Consider the following 15,707-nt stretch of genomic DNA (forward strand, 5'->3'; position numbering starts at 1 on the left):
AGCATGTTTAGGTATGCTGATATAGATTGCTCATGTTTGGGTGAAACTTATGATGGCATGGACTCTATGGCGTATTAATATTTTCATTTAACAAATTGTTGAATTATGAATTTATGAGTATTTTCTTTTTTGCAAATTATGAATATGAACTATTTTGTTTATTGACATTTATTAATATCACTTCTTTTATAATTTATAGTTCTGAATATTACATATATATAGCAAACCTTTATCTGTACCCATACCTATACCAGAGCCAATAACTTTATAAATATGTACATATACAAATACATAGACACACATCTTATATACATATTTACTGTTTACAGACGCTCATTTATATTCTACATAGAAAGAGTACCTCAAGGATATGGTGTTTTATATCAAATAGCCTTCGTTTTATATTTAGTCAATTTCCTTAACTCTATCTGATCTACATTGGGAAGGAATTCATTTATTTTATAATTTAAAATGTTCTATACAGTGTGAGCACTCATGGAATGTATGCATAACTCTGTTCATATGGGTTCATAATTTCTTATTGGGGTATAAAGAAATGTGTCTTTTCATGGTTGAACTTGAGAACAGATTGGATTTGGTAAAATCTCTTTGCTTTTGTGTCCAATCCTGATTTTATGTTAAGACACATCTTAGTGTACATTGGATGCAATGTTTGGTACTAACGCCAAAAATGTTATGCAGGTTGAGTACATTTTCTCAGACAAGACTGGGACCTTGACTCAAAACGTAATGGAATTTTGCATGTGTTCAATTGGTGGGATTATATATGGATCTAGTTTATCAGATGACCAGAGATCGGATACTTATGGAATGAGGATACCATCTGAACAGGTACACCTGCAGTTGTATGATCTGGACTTTTTTTTTTCCAATTGTTCTTAAAAATAAATATGCTATGTTTTCCCAAAATGTAAAATCTTTGAATGAATGCCATTTAATCACGAGACATGAATAAAGAATACATGCTTATTATGGTTGGAAGTTTCACATAAACTACCTCTATTGCAATCTTTGTAAACATTGTATTTGTCCAGGAATTTATTCTTTGCACTTTTAGTTACATGTCAACAGACCCAAATGTGAATTTTATGAGAAGGGTTTCAATTTCTGTGATCAAAGGCTGATGGGAGGCGCTTGGAGAAATGAGGAAAATCCAGAAGTATGTAAGGTATTCAAATATTCACTTTAGAGTTTCAATTATATTGAAGTTGTAGCTTGGATTGTAACTATTCTTGAGTTTTTTACCCTTATTTTATTGGCAAGTTTATAGTAAAATTTTCTATTTTCAAAGATATTTTATCCTATTTAATGCTTGTTTTTTTTATTTACTATTCAAAGGAGGATTATTTGCTCTATTTGCATTTTGTGGGATGGGCCATGATTTTCTAACCAATTATTCCTAGTTCCTTTGTGTTGAAAATGAGTGAAAATCTGAGAGCAGAATTTGGAGGCGATTATCAACTTTCACATTGTACACATATCATGCTATCCTATCACTTGCATTAAATTTGATTGGGGTAATTTAAGCTACTTAAACATGATGCATATATTACTTATTTTCGCAACGCCAAATGTTGGAGCAGTAATTTCTTTATATGTACACTACTTTTCCCAAGGCCTTTGTTTATTCCTTTAAATCTCTGATTTGTATAAATTATCTTTGTATCTATATCTTATAAATCTTGTCATTTATAGACATTCTCTTTGAGAGGTTTCACATAACATTGTAGGCCTTTGGTTTCTCTTAATGGATTGATGGTTTCGTGGAGTGCTTTTGAGTGAACAATCTTCCTCCTAGATTCCTTTTTCTCTCTCCTGTATTCTTTTAAATTGTTGTTTTCTTATGATCTGCTTCCTTTGGGTTTTCAGCTTTGACAGTAACAGAAATAACGTTCTGCACAGTTTTGGCTCATACTATATAATTATTGCTACACTTAAGTTGGCATATCAATGCAATGGCTTGATATTTGTTTGATGTTTCTAGCAAGACACTTATTAAGGTCTTCAACTTTTGACCATCATCCTTAAGATTTCCTATTTGTGTTAAGGGTATTCATTCAAAAAAAGCCTCACAAATTTATTGAAATATTCACCCCTGATTTTTTTTTGAAGAGATATTTGCAAGTTTGGGGAACAATGTGTAGTTTTTGCTGATGTTTTGTTGTCAGATTTCATTCCACATAGAAAACTTAAAATGGAACACATAGGATTGCAAATGGGAATTAAACAAAATGTTTTTAAATAACAACTTCATTATTAAACCTTTCAATAATATTTAAGTCAACTAAAATCAAATGGAATACAATTTTCAGACCTGAATGTAGCTTCCAAACATGAATTGAACTCTCAGAAAATAACCAGCACCAAGCTGGGTGGTAAAATGGGACAAGGGTGATTCACTAGGAAAAATGCTCAAGCCTCCAATTTTCACCAAATCTGCTCCGGCAATACAAATTTCAAATCTGCAACATCAGGCGCCAAAGCTAGAAGATTTCAACCCCCTAAATGCAGATACAACTTTCACCAAGCCCACGTGCCAAAGGGAAACTGTATGATCCTTCTGGAAAGAGAGACTTGCCTAGAAAAACAAGAACTTCACCAAATCATCAAATGAACTATCAAAATGTGGCGCCTAGCTAGGGGGAAGACAATGAACAAGTATCCAAAATGATATCTCTCTTATCCACTATCATGTCCCCTTTCTAGAGTGGACATCGGAGACGGAGGAGTTGGCCTATCATTGGAGTCTCGTAGGCTAGCAGAGGTTGATTGGGACTCATTCAGTGCATATAGTGATTGGATTTTGGCTTTACAGGCAGTTTGGAGCCAGTTTGGAGCAGTTCCTAGATTTTAGGGGGTATCCCTAAATTTTAGGAAGTCGTGACAGTTGTCAGTCGTGAGGTTATTCATGACCTTTTAGATGGTTTCAGTTTCAGGAGATTTGGGTGTGTTTCCTAGTTTCTAGGAGCATCCCTAGATTTTAGGGATGAGACTGCCAGTTGATCCATGATTTCCGACTTCAGTCACAGACAGGTGGCAAATTCCGTTTCAGGTTTTTGGAGTCATTTGAGCCTTCTACAGCTATTTGGGATATATTTTTAATATATTTAAATATTTCTTAAGTTAGCGTTTAATTATTTAAATAAGGCTATGTTTATAGCCATTTTGGAGTGATAAGGGGTTTTTGGCCTCATCTGGATGCGTATCCCTTGGTGTGATAGCTCGTTGGAAAGGTCTTGGACTTTTCTAAATATTTCTCTTTTGACTCAGATCCTTTCGGTGAACGGATTTCTTTATATTTGAAAAAAAATCATTTTCTATGCACTTGACAACTTAAAATGAGAAATATAACATTTTAACCCTAAACGCCCCATTGAGTCACTTTTAGGGTTTGAGCTTAGTGGGAAGGTGTTATATGGAAGTTGAGACCTAATTCTTATTATCTTTTACACATTTTACATCTTGGATTTGAGATTTGGCTCTGGAAGAGCTTTTCAGCATCTGGGACGCCAACCCCAATGCCTTGCCTGTTTGGGACGTAGCCCCAATACAGTGGTTTGGATTTGTTTGCAGCTATTAGCATCTTGGAGATTGTACGGCATTCTTTCTGGAGGTTCAGCAATTCTGACAGAGTTCAGCGTGGGGTTTGGGGTTTCTAACCAGTTGGGTGTACTTGGCAGCCGTACGGCTGTACCTGGCAGCCACTTTCCTTCCCACGTGCAGCACTTGGAGGGCTGGAATCTTGCCACAACTTCATTCCTAGTTATGTTACTCTTTCAGCATCCAGGTTGGAATTATTCCTGATTGTAATCTTCCTGAAATTATTGGAAATCTTCATCTGGTCAAATATTTGATTTTATATTCAGAAATCTGCCTTGAATCGAATTTGTTTTGGCTGTATATGAACTTCATTTTCAGTACTTTGTTCATGTACTTGTACTTCATTATTTACTTGTTGAAAAATCATCAAAATACAAAAAGAATTCAACCCTTCTGCAACTTCTGTCTATTTCTGAAAGAAAATATTAATAAGCAGAAAAAATCAATTTAAATAAATAAAAATTACAGCAGATTGGTAAAAGAGATCCATCAGGGATCTTTCATCCACCGAATTATCAATAGAACTATGGTTTCTAGTATCTCTGCAAATGAAGACCAGTACACTGAAAAGGCTTCCAAAAACCACCAAATTCAATCAGCTCTCTCAAAAATCGCACACCACACCAAAAAATCAAAACCCACACCAGAAAACCTCAAAAAGCTTCATCATTTTCAAACCCATATGTCCAACACAAGCCAACATCACTGTAAAACTGAACCTAAACACAACAACCATCTAGGGTGGATGTTTCACCACCGAAACCAGCAACATTGTAGAGGGTTTTTGTCCAAAACGAGGAAAATAAGAACTATCAAAGCTCATTCTAGCATCATCTCATTAAGTTGTCAAATCGGTATATGCAGATGAGAGTTCAAAGCGGAGGGTATAATTAGGGCAACACTCTTCAAATTTAAATTTCATTTCCCTCACATTTCATCTTTATGAAACAATATAACATTTCCTCTACTTGGCATCTCCTTTTGAGCTCATAAAATAAAAATTTAAATCACTTAGATCTCACCTTGCCTTGGCATCACTTTATGGGGTCAAAAACATGCTTTTAAAACAACTTAAGTTGGCCCCCTTCTCTAGGCGTAGCATTAGGGACATATCATGAACACTTTTTAAGTCACTTAAGTCATAAGATAAGGTCACTTTACAAAAAGTACTTAAGTGAAATAAATAAAGTATTTTTCACCCAACTTTAGAATTCACCAAGGCACTGATTTTGAAAACACTTTACTCTGAATTGAGAGGATATAGAGGTTGAGACCAAGAGCCCAAAATGATACTTACTAAAAATATCCATATGCTAAAGATAGAAACTTTGTTGGAACACGCTGAAATCACTAAGTCACTTGCTAGAGCTCTCCACAGAACATTGAGTCCCCTAACCAACATCTACTTAGCCTATGAGAACCCGAAAATAGGCTAATGGAAAACCTAGACTGATTAGGTGCAAGAAGGGGAGATTACATTTATCTTCGAGGGAAATATTTAAGGTTGCTTTCAATTCTAACTACAGGAGCATGTTTACCAGCTTCTTCATTAGACTATAAACTAATCTCCACTTTTTAGCATTCCATATTAATGATGATTGAAAGGATTTAATTTCTTTAGTCAAGCTTTCCTCTTGGTTTCACTTACCGTATTGTATGAATATTTATTGGATATAGCCCATTAAGAAATATATCAATCAACTGTTGTGAAAAGCTAGTTAATCTATATTTGGATATTCCAACCAACAGTTGTTGGTATGTGTCCAACATATCCCCTTGAGATTTGTGGGTATGTGTCCAACATATTCCAACCAACAGTTGTTGGTATGTTGTCAGGTGGAACAACTTAGCTCAGTCTATACCAATCGGAAGGAAGAACCAGATCCAGGATATCGACCAGAATAACATTCATTTACTATATACGTATTTCGTATACTAAGGGTATCATTTTGCTTTCAAACATAAGTATATATATCGGGGACTTGATTATTCTCTGTATTCATATTCTCTGTGCCCATGACATATTATCAGTCTTAAATATAAATATATGTTATATATATCAGAAATTCATTTCTTGTTCCAGAACATTAATATGACCTGAGGATTGCTTGGTTCATTCGTTTATTTACATTGGATATCAAAAGATACTTTCATAAATTCTCATAAATAACTCATTCTGGGGTTCATAATAGTCCAATTTGGAACTCTTCCCGTCTCCATTTAATTGTCATTAACCAGTCAACGAAGGAGGACTCTACTGGGGACATTACATATGCTGGGTGGAATCGATGCTGCTTGTGCCAAGGTAGGGCGGAGTTTAGGAGAGCTTGGACATTACTTTTTATTGCCAACTTCCAAACTTTAGACAAGGTGGACTTAATGCTCTATCTGCCATCTTCAATGTTCCTAGGCCGAGTTTGCCAATCTTTGGACAAGGTTGAGTTTCAAGTCTTCATGCCAAGGCGGACTTGGCATATACTTGGCCATGTCTCTCATACCTGACTTAAGCTTAACTATATGTAGGAGCTTGCTTAACCTTTGCCATCCCTTTTAACTGCAGATCGGAGTTTAGTGTTTGTTTGCCAACTTTACATGTGCTTGGGCAGACTTGAAGAGTACCATGCCATCTTGCTTCTTGTCATGTTTGCTTCATGTCTTCCAATTTGGGCGAACTTTGGCTCTGGACAGCCATGCACATACTTCCATTGTCACCTTTATGTTTGATCAGCCATGTTCATGCCATGTTTATCTGGAACAAAACCCTAATTAGTGTTTCTACCTTGCTTTTTGTATTTGGAGACATAGTTTTTCAATTTTGAAGACGTGGGCATTGATCATATGATGTAAGGAATGATCTTCTAGAACAAAACCCTAATTAGGGTTTTTACCTTGCGTTTTACACCTAAAGACAAAATTTTCCGATGATGTGACCTGAGGAATAAAACCCTAATCTCACTTTCAAAAAAGCAGAAAAAAGCAAAAAAAAGCAAAAAAAAAGCAAAAAAGCAAAATTTCCTAAAAATAGAAAGTTGTCAGAAATGTCTCAAAGCAATTACGATCCTTGTCCTTCAGACCGTCTAAGCACTTGGACAACGTTCAAACACTATTCTGAGTATGAATTCTCTACTTTGCTTGGGATGACTTCTCAAAAACTCTGACTCAAAAACTCTCAAAGATGATGGATTTACGAAATTATAGAGCTAGGACAAGACTCTAAAAAGAAAATTGGGGGTCCTCATTTGTGATGGGGCGATGTGTGAAATAGGTCACAACAGGTACCTAACATGGCTTACTTGTCAATACCAATCATCATATCATATTGCATATTACATTTTTCTCCCTAAGTTGCACTTAAGGGGGTGTGTTGGAGTAAATATTATTTATGTACTCTTTCTTATGTTCTACTTAGGTAGATATTAGTTGTCATTGTATATTTCCTAAGTAGTTGAGTCGTTGGGTGGTTGGCTTTTACCTACCCTACCTACTCTCTCATTTCATCAAGACACATGTCTCTTTTTGTGACCTTAATTTTCTAGTCTCTTGCCTATTTAAGAAAAGGCTTTGTACATTTGTAAACATCTCAGCAATACATCATCATTTCTTGGTGAATCTTCTCTCTCTCTCTCTCTCTCTCTCTATGGAAGAAGCTTGCGTTCGTGATCCTAGTGACTTGGGAACATTGCTCCAACTATTTATGCATCTCCATATACTTCTCTAAACACGTTCAAACAGCAAAACTAAACAAAGAAAAAAACAAGGGTGCATATTACATCTTTATTTAACCATGATTCTTCTTTGATGTCTTAAAACTCCAGCTTTTAGTATTAAATCTTCTCTCTTATGTCCCATGGAATTGAAATTCCTTCTCATTATTACTCTTAGAATCTGCTTGACATGAATGCATTCTCCTTAGGAAAAGAATAACTTTGTATTTTGACAATGGTTTTGAATGTTGAAGGAAAATGTCAATTTCTTTCATGAGATTCTTTGCTTCTTAACCAGATACCATTGACAACTTTGTTGAAACAATCACAAGGATTACCTTGAACCATTAGGGGCTCAGCAAATTTCGATTTGTGATAGAGTAAATTAATAGGAAGATTCATTCTATTTCCTCATCTTTTCATTCTGATTATGCAGATAGAAAAGTCTAGGATTTTAAAGAACTACAGATGAGTCTGTCTCTTTATGGGAAATAAGGTATCCCTTTGTAACAGATCCATAGTTACATAGATTTCTATGAGCCAAAAATAAAAAAAACATTCATCCAATTCTGCAGTATGGCAGATCTCTCAATTCATAAACATGATTTTAAATCACAATAAGGAAAAGACTTGGTTTCAATCCTTGAATGTTGTCCATCTCAAAAATGGCGATTGATGTAGGGAGTTTAATGGTTATGTAGAACTACATCAGTGGTCTTATTTTCTTGAATGGTTCCACTATAGCTGTAACTATCTTTAAGTTTAAAAGACAACTTTTAAATTTTTTTTGTTATTTACCATCTGCATGATTTTGTCCCCAAAGGTTCAGTATATTCTGTTTTTCTGCAAATGGAGTATGTAAATTCAATTCATTGAGATTGTGCGATTCTTTTGCGATTCTTTTATTTGTATTCCTTTTGAAGAAAATCATTGAATGCATATTTTGCATAGAATCTTCTATTTGTAAACTAAATGTGTGAAAAGTTACATAACTTGAAGCTATTGCTGAATTTTTTTCATTAATTGTATATTGTAAAGTTTTGGATTAATAATTTTCTTAATTTTTTCTTCAAATAAATTTTGCAGGAATTTTTTAGATGTCTTGCTGTTTGTCACAGTGCCTTACCAGATGAAGAAAGCACATCAAAGGAAATCAATTACCAAGTATCCTCCCCAGATGAAGCTGCACTTGTAGTAGCAGCTAAAAACTTAGGATTCTTCTTTCATAGGTATGTTAACTATCTATTCATAGTGTCTATTATGTGTCCTAGACTGGTCAATCAAGAATCACATAAAAAATTAGGTTGCTTCTGTCATAGTTGTTTTAGCTATATATTCATGGTGTTCAATATGCACTCCAGACTTGTCAATAAAATAAAAAATTGTTTTTTTTTTGAACTAAAGCTAAAAGAGCCAATGTAAGTTACTGAGGTTGTTTCTCCATTACCATATGCTGTCCATCCAATGTGTTCTTGCAGATCCATGTTCATTTTTTATTACTGATTACATGAGAGTTGAGTTTATGTCCAGTGGTATTGATCATAGTTGGACTACTCGCGACTCGGCTCGACTCGCCAAGCCCCTGGGAAAAAAAGTCGGCAAAAACTCGGAAAAACTTGGCAACTTAAAAACACGCTTAAATTTAATAAAAAATGCACTTTTTTGAAAATTTAATGAGAAGATGCATCCAATGAGTCAATAAATGATAACACAAAAGAAACAAGCTGATTCTAGATATATTTAAACACAAAGTGTCTACAAAATCGCATCCTCATGAGGAATGCTGATGGCTGGAAGCCTGAAAGCAATATAGTAAATAGTTTTTGTAAAACCAAAAGTAAATACATCATTACAAATTACAATTATAACTTCCTCTTCCCAGCTCTAGCAAAAACTCAGGGAGAGGTAGAACTAGAGGGTCTAGTCCTAGAAGTCTGCAGGGGGCGTGACTGTGCCTCCTTACTCGGTATGGCTGGCTCATCCTCCATCCTGGATGAAGCTATGTCTCCACCTACTTCTAGCATTGGCAATGAATCCTCATCCTCTTCCACTTCCTCATCAATGTCATCCAGCCCAAATCCACCCCCCTCCTCCTCCATAGCCTGCCTCTCCAAACTAGTGATGTCAGTGTCGGAAAACAATGGAGGCTGCTCCCGTGATGTCCAATCACTGTAAGGATCTATATCATCCAAGTCAATTGGACCACTTAAAATGAGAAAGAATAGCATAAAATCTCCTTGCTGGTCACTCTTCCCCCCTTCTCACCAAAAAACCCAGCTCAAAAAATGAAATGGCATGAACTTAAGACATTTTTTCTTTTGTGCTGGCATGACCAAGTTTTTGGCTCGGACTCACCGAGGTTTTGCCAAAAACTTGGCGAGTAGAAGTGGTAAATACTCGCTTGTGCCAAAAATCCGACGAGTTTTTACTACTCGGCGAGTAGTCCATCTATGAAAAAATGCATTTTTTTTGCAAAATTTAATGAGAAGATGCATATTGATTATCTGGGACCATATTTGTTATAGGGGTTACTATCTTTTTCACATTTAAAGTTGACTTCGTATATTTTGATTTAGATGTTATTAATTAGCAAAGGCTATATCAATACGTAGAAGCTTTTTCTGTTTTGAGATATTTGGATCTAGTTAAGATTCATTTTAAGTAAGCTCAACTTAAACATTGTTTTTGAGATATTGCTCTTCCACAATCGTTTATCTCAAAGCTTTTCGTGTTGTGATATCCTATTTAAGGAGAGATCCTATTATTCATGGACTCACATGGGAAAACTGTGATAACAATGGAAATCTGTTGGAAAGGATGGTAATGCTTATAAACCTATTTGAGACAGTCTCTCCTCACCATAACAAATAGGCTGCTCCCCTTGGACAGTCTTCTTATTCTTGGACTGCTTACATTCATCCCTGATGCTAATGGACAGTGGTACAGTTATCTACAACTATCTCACTATTCCCTTGGATGATTCCTATTGTGCTTAAATATTTCTCTTGTTAGTAGCAATAGCATTGCACATTTCATGTTGACTTCTTATAGTTATCTACAAAGGTTGTTAACCTACAGTTGGAGATTTTTACCATTTTGAGATTTTTGTGTCTAGTATGTATATTAGATGAAAAGTAAACTCTAGCCTGAATAGTGTTTTTGGAGATATTTATTAAAATAATATTGTAATATTGATATAATGGTCATCTTAGTTGGTATTTAGAAACTTCCTTTTATGTCTTTCATCTTTAGTTAGTTTTAGGATGTTTCCTTTCTGTCTTTTGTTTTCGATTGTTTCTTTTATAGAAACATCGCTTGTACTCTCTATTTAAGGAGCTTCATCTCCTTTTGTAAATATACAATATTTAATTATCATTTCATGGTATCAGAGCTTAGGTTCTTTTTTGGCAAACCTTTTTAGTAAAAGCATTCGTGGGTTTTCTGATTTTCTTCCAGAAAAAAAGTCATGGAAGGGTTTTGCTTATTTTTTCCACAAAAAATTAGGGAGTTTTTATTTTTGTTTACTACTCGTGATGGCCATGACTAACGTTTTTGAATAGATTGGGGGGTTTTGTATGATTTTCTCGTCAAAAATTGTGGATGGGTTTTCTGATTTTTCTCCACAAAAAATCATGGAGGGTTTTGTACGATTTTATCGTCAAAAATCGTGGATGGTTTTTCTAATTTTTCTCCACAAAAAAACCATGGAGGGTTTTGCACAATTTTCTCCATTTTTTACACACAAAAATTGTGGCTTCTTTCTTTGTTGGAGGGGTTTTTGATCTTTTCCACAAAAAATCATGAAGGGTGTTTTTTTGGGGGGGTTTTTTAATTTTTTTCGAAAAAAATCATAATGGATTTTTGGCGCAAATTTTGATAAGCTGATCTCAGTGTCTCTAGATAAAGGGAGGGATGGCTTTGTTTACCCAACATCATGTTGGAAGGATTGTGGTAGAAGGATTATGGTAAACTTGTTCATATTCAAAAGTTCTACAGAATCAGGGAGAGTCTCAACATCAGGCTCATGTCACAGAGTGTTCTAAGAAAGGGGCATCTTTGTTTGCATTCATGGCCAAATGACCTGCAAATTATGTCAATTCTTCTATAAGGTAGTAGAATGACCATTAAGGGAGGGTATTCAAATAATATTTTAATATTGATATAAAGGTCATCTTAGTTGGTATTTAGAAAGTTCCTTTTATGTCTTTTGTCTTTAGTTAGTTTTAGGATGTTTCCTTTTTGTCTTTTGTTTTCAATTGTTTATTTTATAAAAACATCACTTGTACTCTCTATTTAAGGAGCTTTCATTTCCTTTTGTAAATATACAACATTTAATTAGCATTTCAATATTGTTATTGCATAACGTTTGTTTCAGATCTACTAGTTCTATGATGCCCTTTGTAATTAGAGAGCCAATTTAAAATAATGTAATGTTTCTTTAATGGTCATCTTAGTTGCTTTAAGAAGTTTCCTTTTTGTCTCCAGTTCATGATTGTTTCATTTAAAATTTCGTCTTTGTAAATTTATTTAAGGAGCCTTCGCCTCCTTTGTTTAATACATCAATTTACTATAACATGGTATCATAGAAGGTCTGGGTCTGACTCCCTCATAGGGGGCCCAGGATTTTGGGAGGGTTCAATAATTAGCAATCGCATGTGAATTTTCGATTTTTTTTGCTTGCAAAGCAGGTCAAAGGTTTTTGAGGAATTTTTTAGAATTTCGAAAGGTTTGTGTTCGCATTTGTGGGCTTTTATTTCACGCGAGTTTGTGGGTTTTTCTCTGCTTCTGTGCCATTTTTCTTTGCTCACGTGGATTTTTCCCGGGCTTGCCTCTAGTGATTTCCATGTGATGGAAGGTGTGTTTTCTTCGGTTCTAGTCGTGGTTTAGGAGTCACTTCTTGGGTTTGTTTATAGTTTGCCGTGCCTTTGAAAATTTCCATGGCTTGCAAAAGTTTTGTTTTGGCCAACACAACCTCAAATTTAGGCATGCGTGACGAGTTTTTTGGACTTTCCACAAAGGGTTTCATGTTTTTTTTCTTGCCTATGACTACATTTTTTCACACATGGTTTCAGAGGCAGTTTCCTTCTGTGAGACCTCTTGGTTTGTTCGTGTTTGATCATGCTAGAGACTTGTTTTTTTTGCGAGGGTTTTTATAATTTTTCTCCTCAAAAAATTATTGAATGGGTTTTCTAATTTTTGTCCATAAACAATTAGTGTTGGTTTTTCTAATTTTTTCTCCATCAAAAAAATTAGTGGTGGTTTTTTTTGTAATTTTTTTTCCTTCAAAAATTATTTTGGGTTTTGAATATTTTTTTCTTAAAAATTACTTGTATGTGTTTTTATAATTTTTCCTTAAAAATTATTTGTATAGGTTTTATAATTTTTTTCCTCAAAAAGTTACTTATGTGTTTTTTCGATTTTTTTCTCAAATTTCATCTCTAGTTTTGATTGATTTTTCTCCTAAAAAATAGTGTCTAGTTTTATTGATTTTCTCCTCAAAATACGTGTGTGGGTTTTGTGTGATTTTCTCCCCAAAATCATATTATTTCTTGTAAAGAGGGTTTTCCTCTATTTTTTCCACAAAAATCATGGTTTCTTGCATCTATTTTGGATCGGACCTAGAGTTTCAAGGGCAATGGTCTGCACAAGGGTTTGCCAATTTTTTCCACAAAATCGTGGCTGTTTTTCAAAAGCAGTTTGGGTTTGGCAATTTTCTCCTCAAAATCGTGGTTTAAGTTTGAGAAGCTCTTCTCTGTATCTGTGGCTATAGGGAGGGATAGCTTTTGTTTCCCTACATCAGGTTGGAAGGATTTTGGTTATCTTGGTCATTTCCAGAAGTTTTGTAGCATCAGGGAGGGTCTCAACACCAGACTCATGTCGTAGAGCATTCCGAAGAGAAGGGGACAACCTTTTATGCATTCGTGACTAGAAGGGGACAACCTTCTATGCATTTATAACCAAAAGACCTACAAATTACGTCGTCTGTAGGCTAGTTAGAACGATGACTGGGTATTAAAATAATGTAGTGTTTCTTTAAAGGTAATCTTAGTTTCTTTAGGAAGTTTCTTTTTTAGTCTTGAGTTCATGATTCTTTCATTTAGAAACTTTGTCCTTGTAAATCTATTTAAGGAGCCTTTGTCTCCTTTGTTTAATACATCGATTTACCACAACAAGATTCACATAAGAAAACTGTGATAGTGATGGAAATCCATTACATAGGATGGTAATGGCCATCAACCTTTGTGAGATAGTCTCTCCTCACCATTACGGTTGCCCTACTCCTCTTAGACAGTCTACCATCGCACCTGAAGATTTTCTACCTTATTGTGGTTATCTCCTACTATTTCATCGTTCCTTTTGAAAATTCTTATGGTTCTCAATGACTCTTTTGTTGTTGATTGTCTATTGGTAGGAAGTTGCATATGCTTCTAACAGTTGTTTTCTCTCTCATTTTGGCTATTCTTTCACTATCTTTAACTCTTGTTGTCCTAGGGTTGTGGATGCTTTGCTCGTTCACTCAAGTTCATACACAATGAGGGTTGGTAGTTCTCTTGTTGGCTTCATCCTAGATAACCTACTCCTATATTCTCTTTCCATTATTCATGTAGACCTTTAGAGAGCTAGTGGCCTAGGGGGATGACTCCTTCCATTAGGAATAAATTGATTTTTGTATGCAACTGTTTGTCATTGAACTGTTGCACATTCTAGGGTCGTAGATGAAATGGTACAAGCATTTATAAGCATAGTTTTGTCAACATAATTTTTCTTACATTTTATGCTTACAAAAATCTCGTTGCACTGTATAGGTATATTATAATTTTTTTGTAAAATATCATTATCTATTTTTTATAGTTTGTGCCATTTCAATGATTTTCTAGAAATTGAGCTACAATACCATGTGACGTACAATTCTAAGCTATGGTCAAATTTGATGTAAATCCATATTGCTAATTGTTGTGTTGTAAACACACACACCCCATTGCAAATGGAGACCCCCACTTTTTGGTTTGGTAGCTTAGGTGAATGCTTAGTTTGGCTTAGTTTCGCAATAGTTTCAAAATTTCGTCTTAGAATGAGAGGGATTTTGTGTTGTTAACTCTAGAAGTGGGTCTAGGAATGAAATGTCAAAGATAAACTTGTGTGGGAGAGAACGATATCTTGAAACTCTGATCTGGAGAAGTTATGACAAACTTGAAATTTGATGTAGATGAATGAAATTGCAAGAGAAAATTGTGAAAAGGTTAAAATGTGAGAACAAATCATTTGTTTTGCACACACACACTCCATCCGCAACAGGGAACCCCTCTACTTTGTCCTCTTCGGTGGTGTCTTGCAAAGATTGCTAGAATGAGAGTAAGGTGAAAATCAAGGTGGGGGCTTGTTGCCGAGAATAATCATTATGTCATGTTGTTGTATTATGTTATGTTGTCGTCGGTAATTATGAGTTTCGGCAGTCAGTTAGTCGTCCCGAAGGGCGGTTGGACGCGATGGTTGGTCGCACCCCTTCAGGTATTATATATTGCATACCTTTCCTTCAAAGTAGCATCATCATAGTCGTATCTGGGTGTAATGTTATAAGCACTTGATGTACATGGACTGTTGAATTAATACAGAAATTGGTTCTTAAATATATTTTCATTATGTTCTGTGCATTTACTTTCCGCATTTAATCGTTTACCCTATGCAGCAAACATTTGGCATTGTTGCCTAGACATACTCGGGAAAGGAAGGAGCAGATGGCGTACAGACACGATGGGCCTACTCATTGGTGAGATCAACCCAGAGGCCGACGACGCACAAACGGAGCTCTACGATGGAGAAGACATTGCAACGAGGGAATTCTCAATCCTGCTTCAGGCGGCCATCGAGACCTACGTCCGAAGAGGGGCCACGGAGGCTAAAGTCCCAACAAGTTCTGTGTGGACCGCACTGGAAGTTAGCCCTGCAATGAATCAGTTGATGAACCACCTCCCCCGGTAGCTTGCACAGGCATCACTGGCACAACAAACCCACCTGGAGGAGATTGCCCGTGAGGAGCGACGCCAACAGGTCCTGCAACAGTACGCAAAAAACAATCGTCGTTGGGACGCAGAGCGCGATGGCAAGAGGCGAAGGGGAAATTGAACCCTGTAATAATCTCGACGCAATGTTGACATAAATTGTGGGCGAAAGGGAAATAATAAAAAAGTTTTTTTTGTGTACATGGTGCGTGCTTGCTATGTACGGAAGTGATTTATGCCCAATATACTATATAAGGACAAAAATAAAAAGATACAAAGTGACGAATGGGAAGTGGCACAAAGAGTGTGGAATCTCAGACGACAAATAGAACGAAGGCGTAGGCTAAGGCAGCTTGCCGAGGGACGATCGGTCGAGGGGTTG

The 15,707-nt window shown here is 35.7% G+C and overlaps 1 protein-coding gene across 5 annotated transcripts in view; it reads left to right on the forward strand.

Moving 5' to 3' along the window:
• LOC131032649 (phospholipid-transporting ATPase 3) overlaps window positions 1–15,707 on the forward strand; it is a 417,034-nt gene that overhangs the window by 239,254 nt on the left and 162,073 nt on the right. For all 5 annotated transcript variants that reach the window (XM_057963683.2, XM_057963680.2, XM_057963682.2 and 2 more), the window contains exons 14-16: window positions 703–852; window positions 1,079–1,189; window positions 8,412–8,554. In XM_057963683.2, the coding sequence (XP_057819666.1) occupies window positions 703–852; window positions 1,079–1,189; window positions 8,412–8,554 (404 nt within the window). The remainder of the gene's footprint in view (window positions 1–702; window positions 853–1,078; window positions 1,190–8,411; window positions 8,555–15,707) is intronic.

The sequence above is a fragment of the Cryptomeria japonica genome, chromosome 11, assembly GCF_030272615.1.
Source record: "Cryptomeria japonica chromosome 11, Sugi_1.0, whole genome shotgun sequence".
Taxonomy (NCBI): Eukaryota; Viridiplantae; Streptophyta; class Pinopsida; order Cupressales; family Cupressaceae; genus Cryptomeria; species Cryptomeria japonica.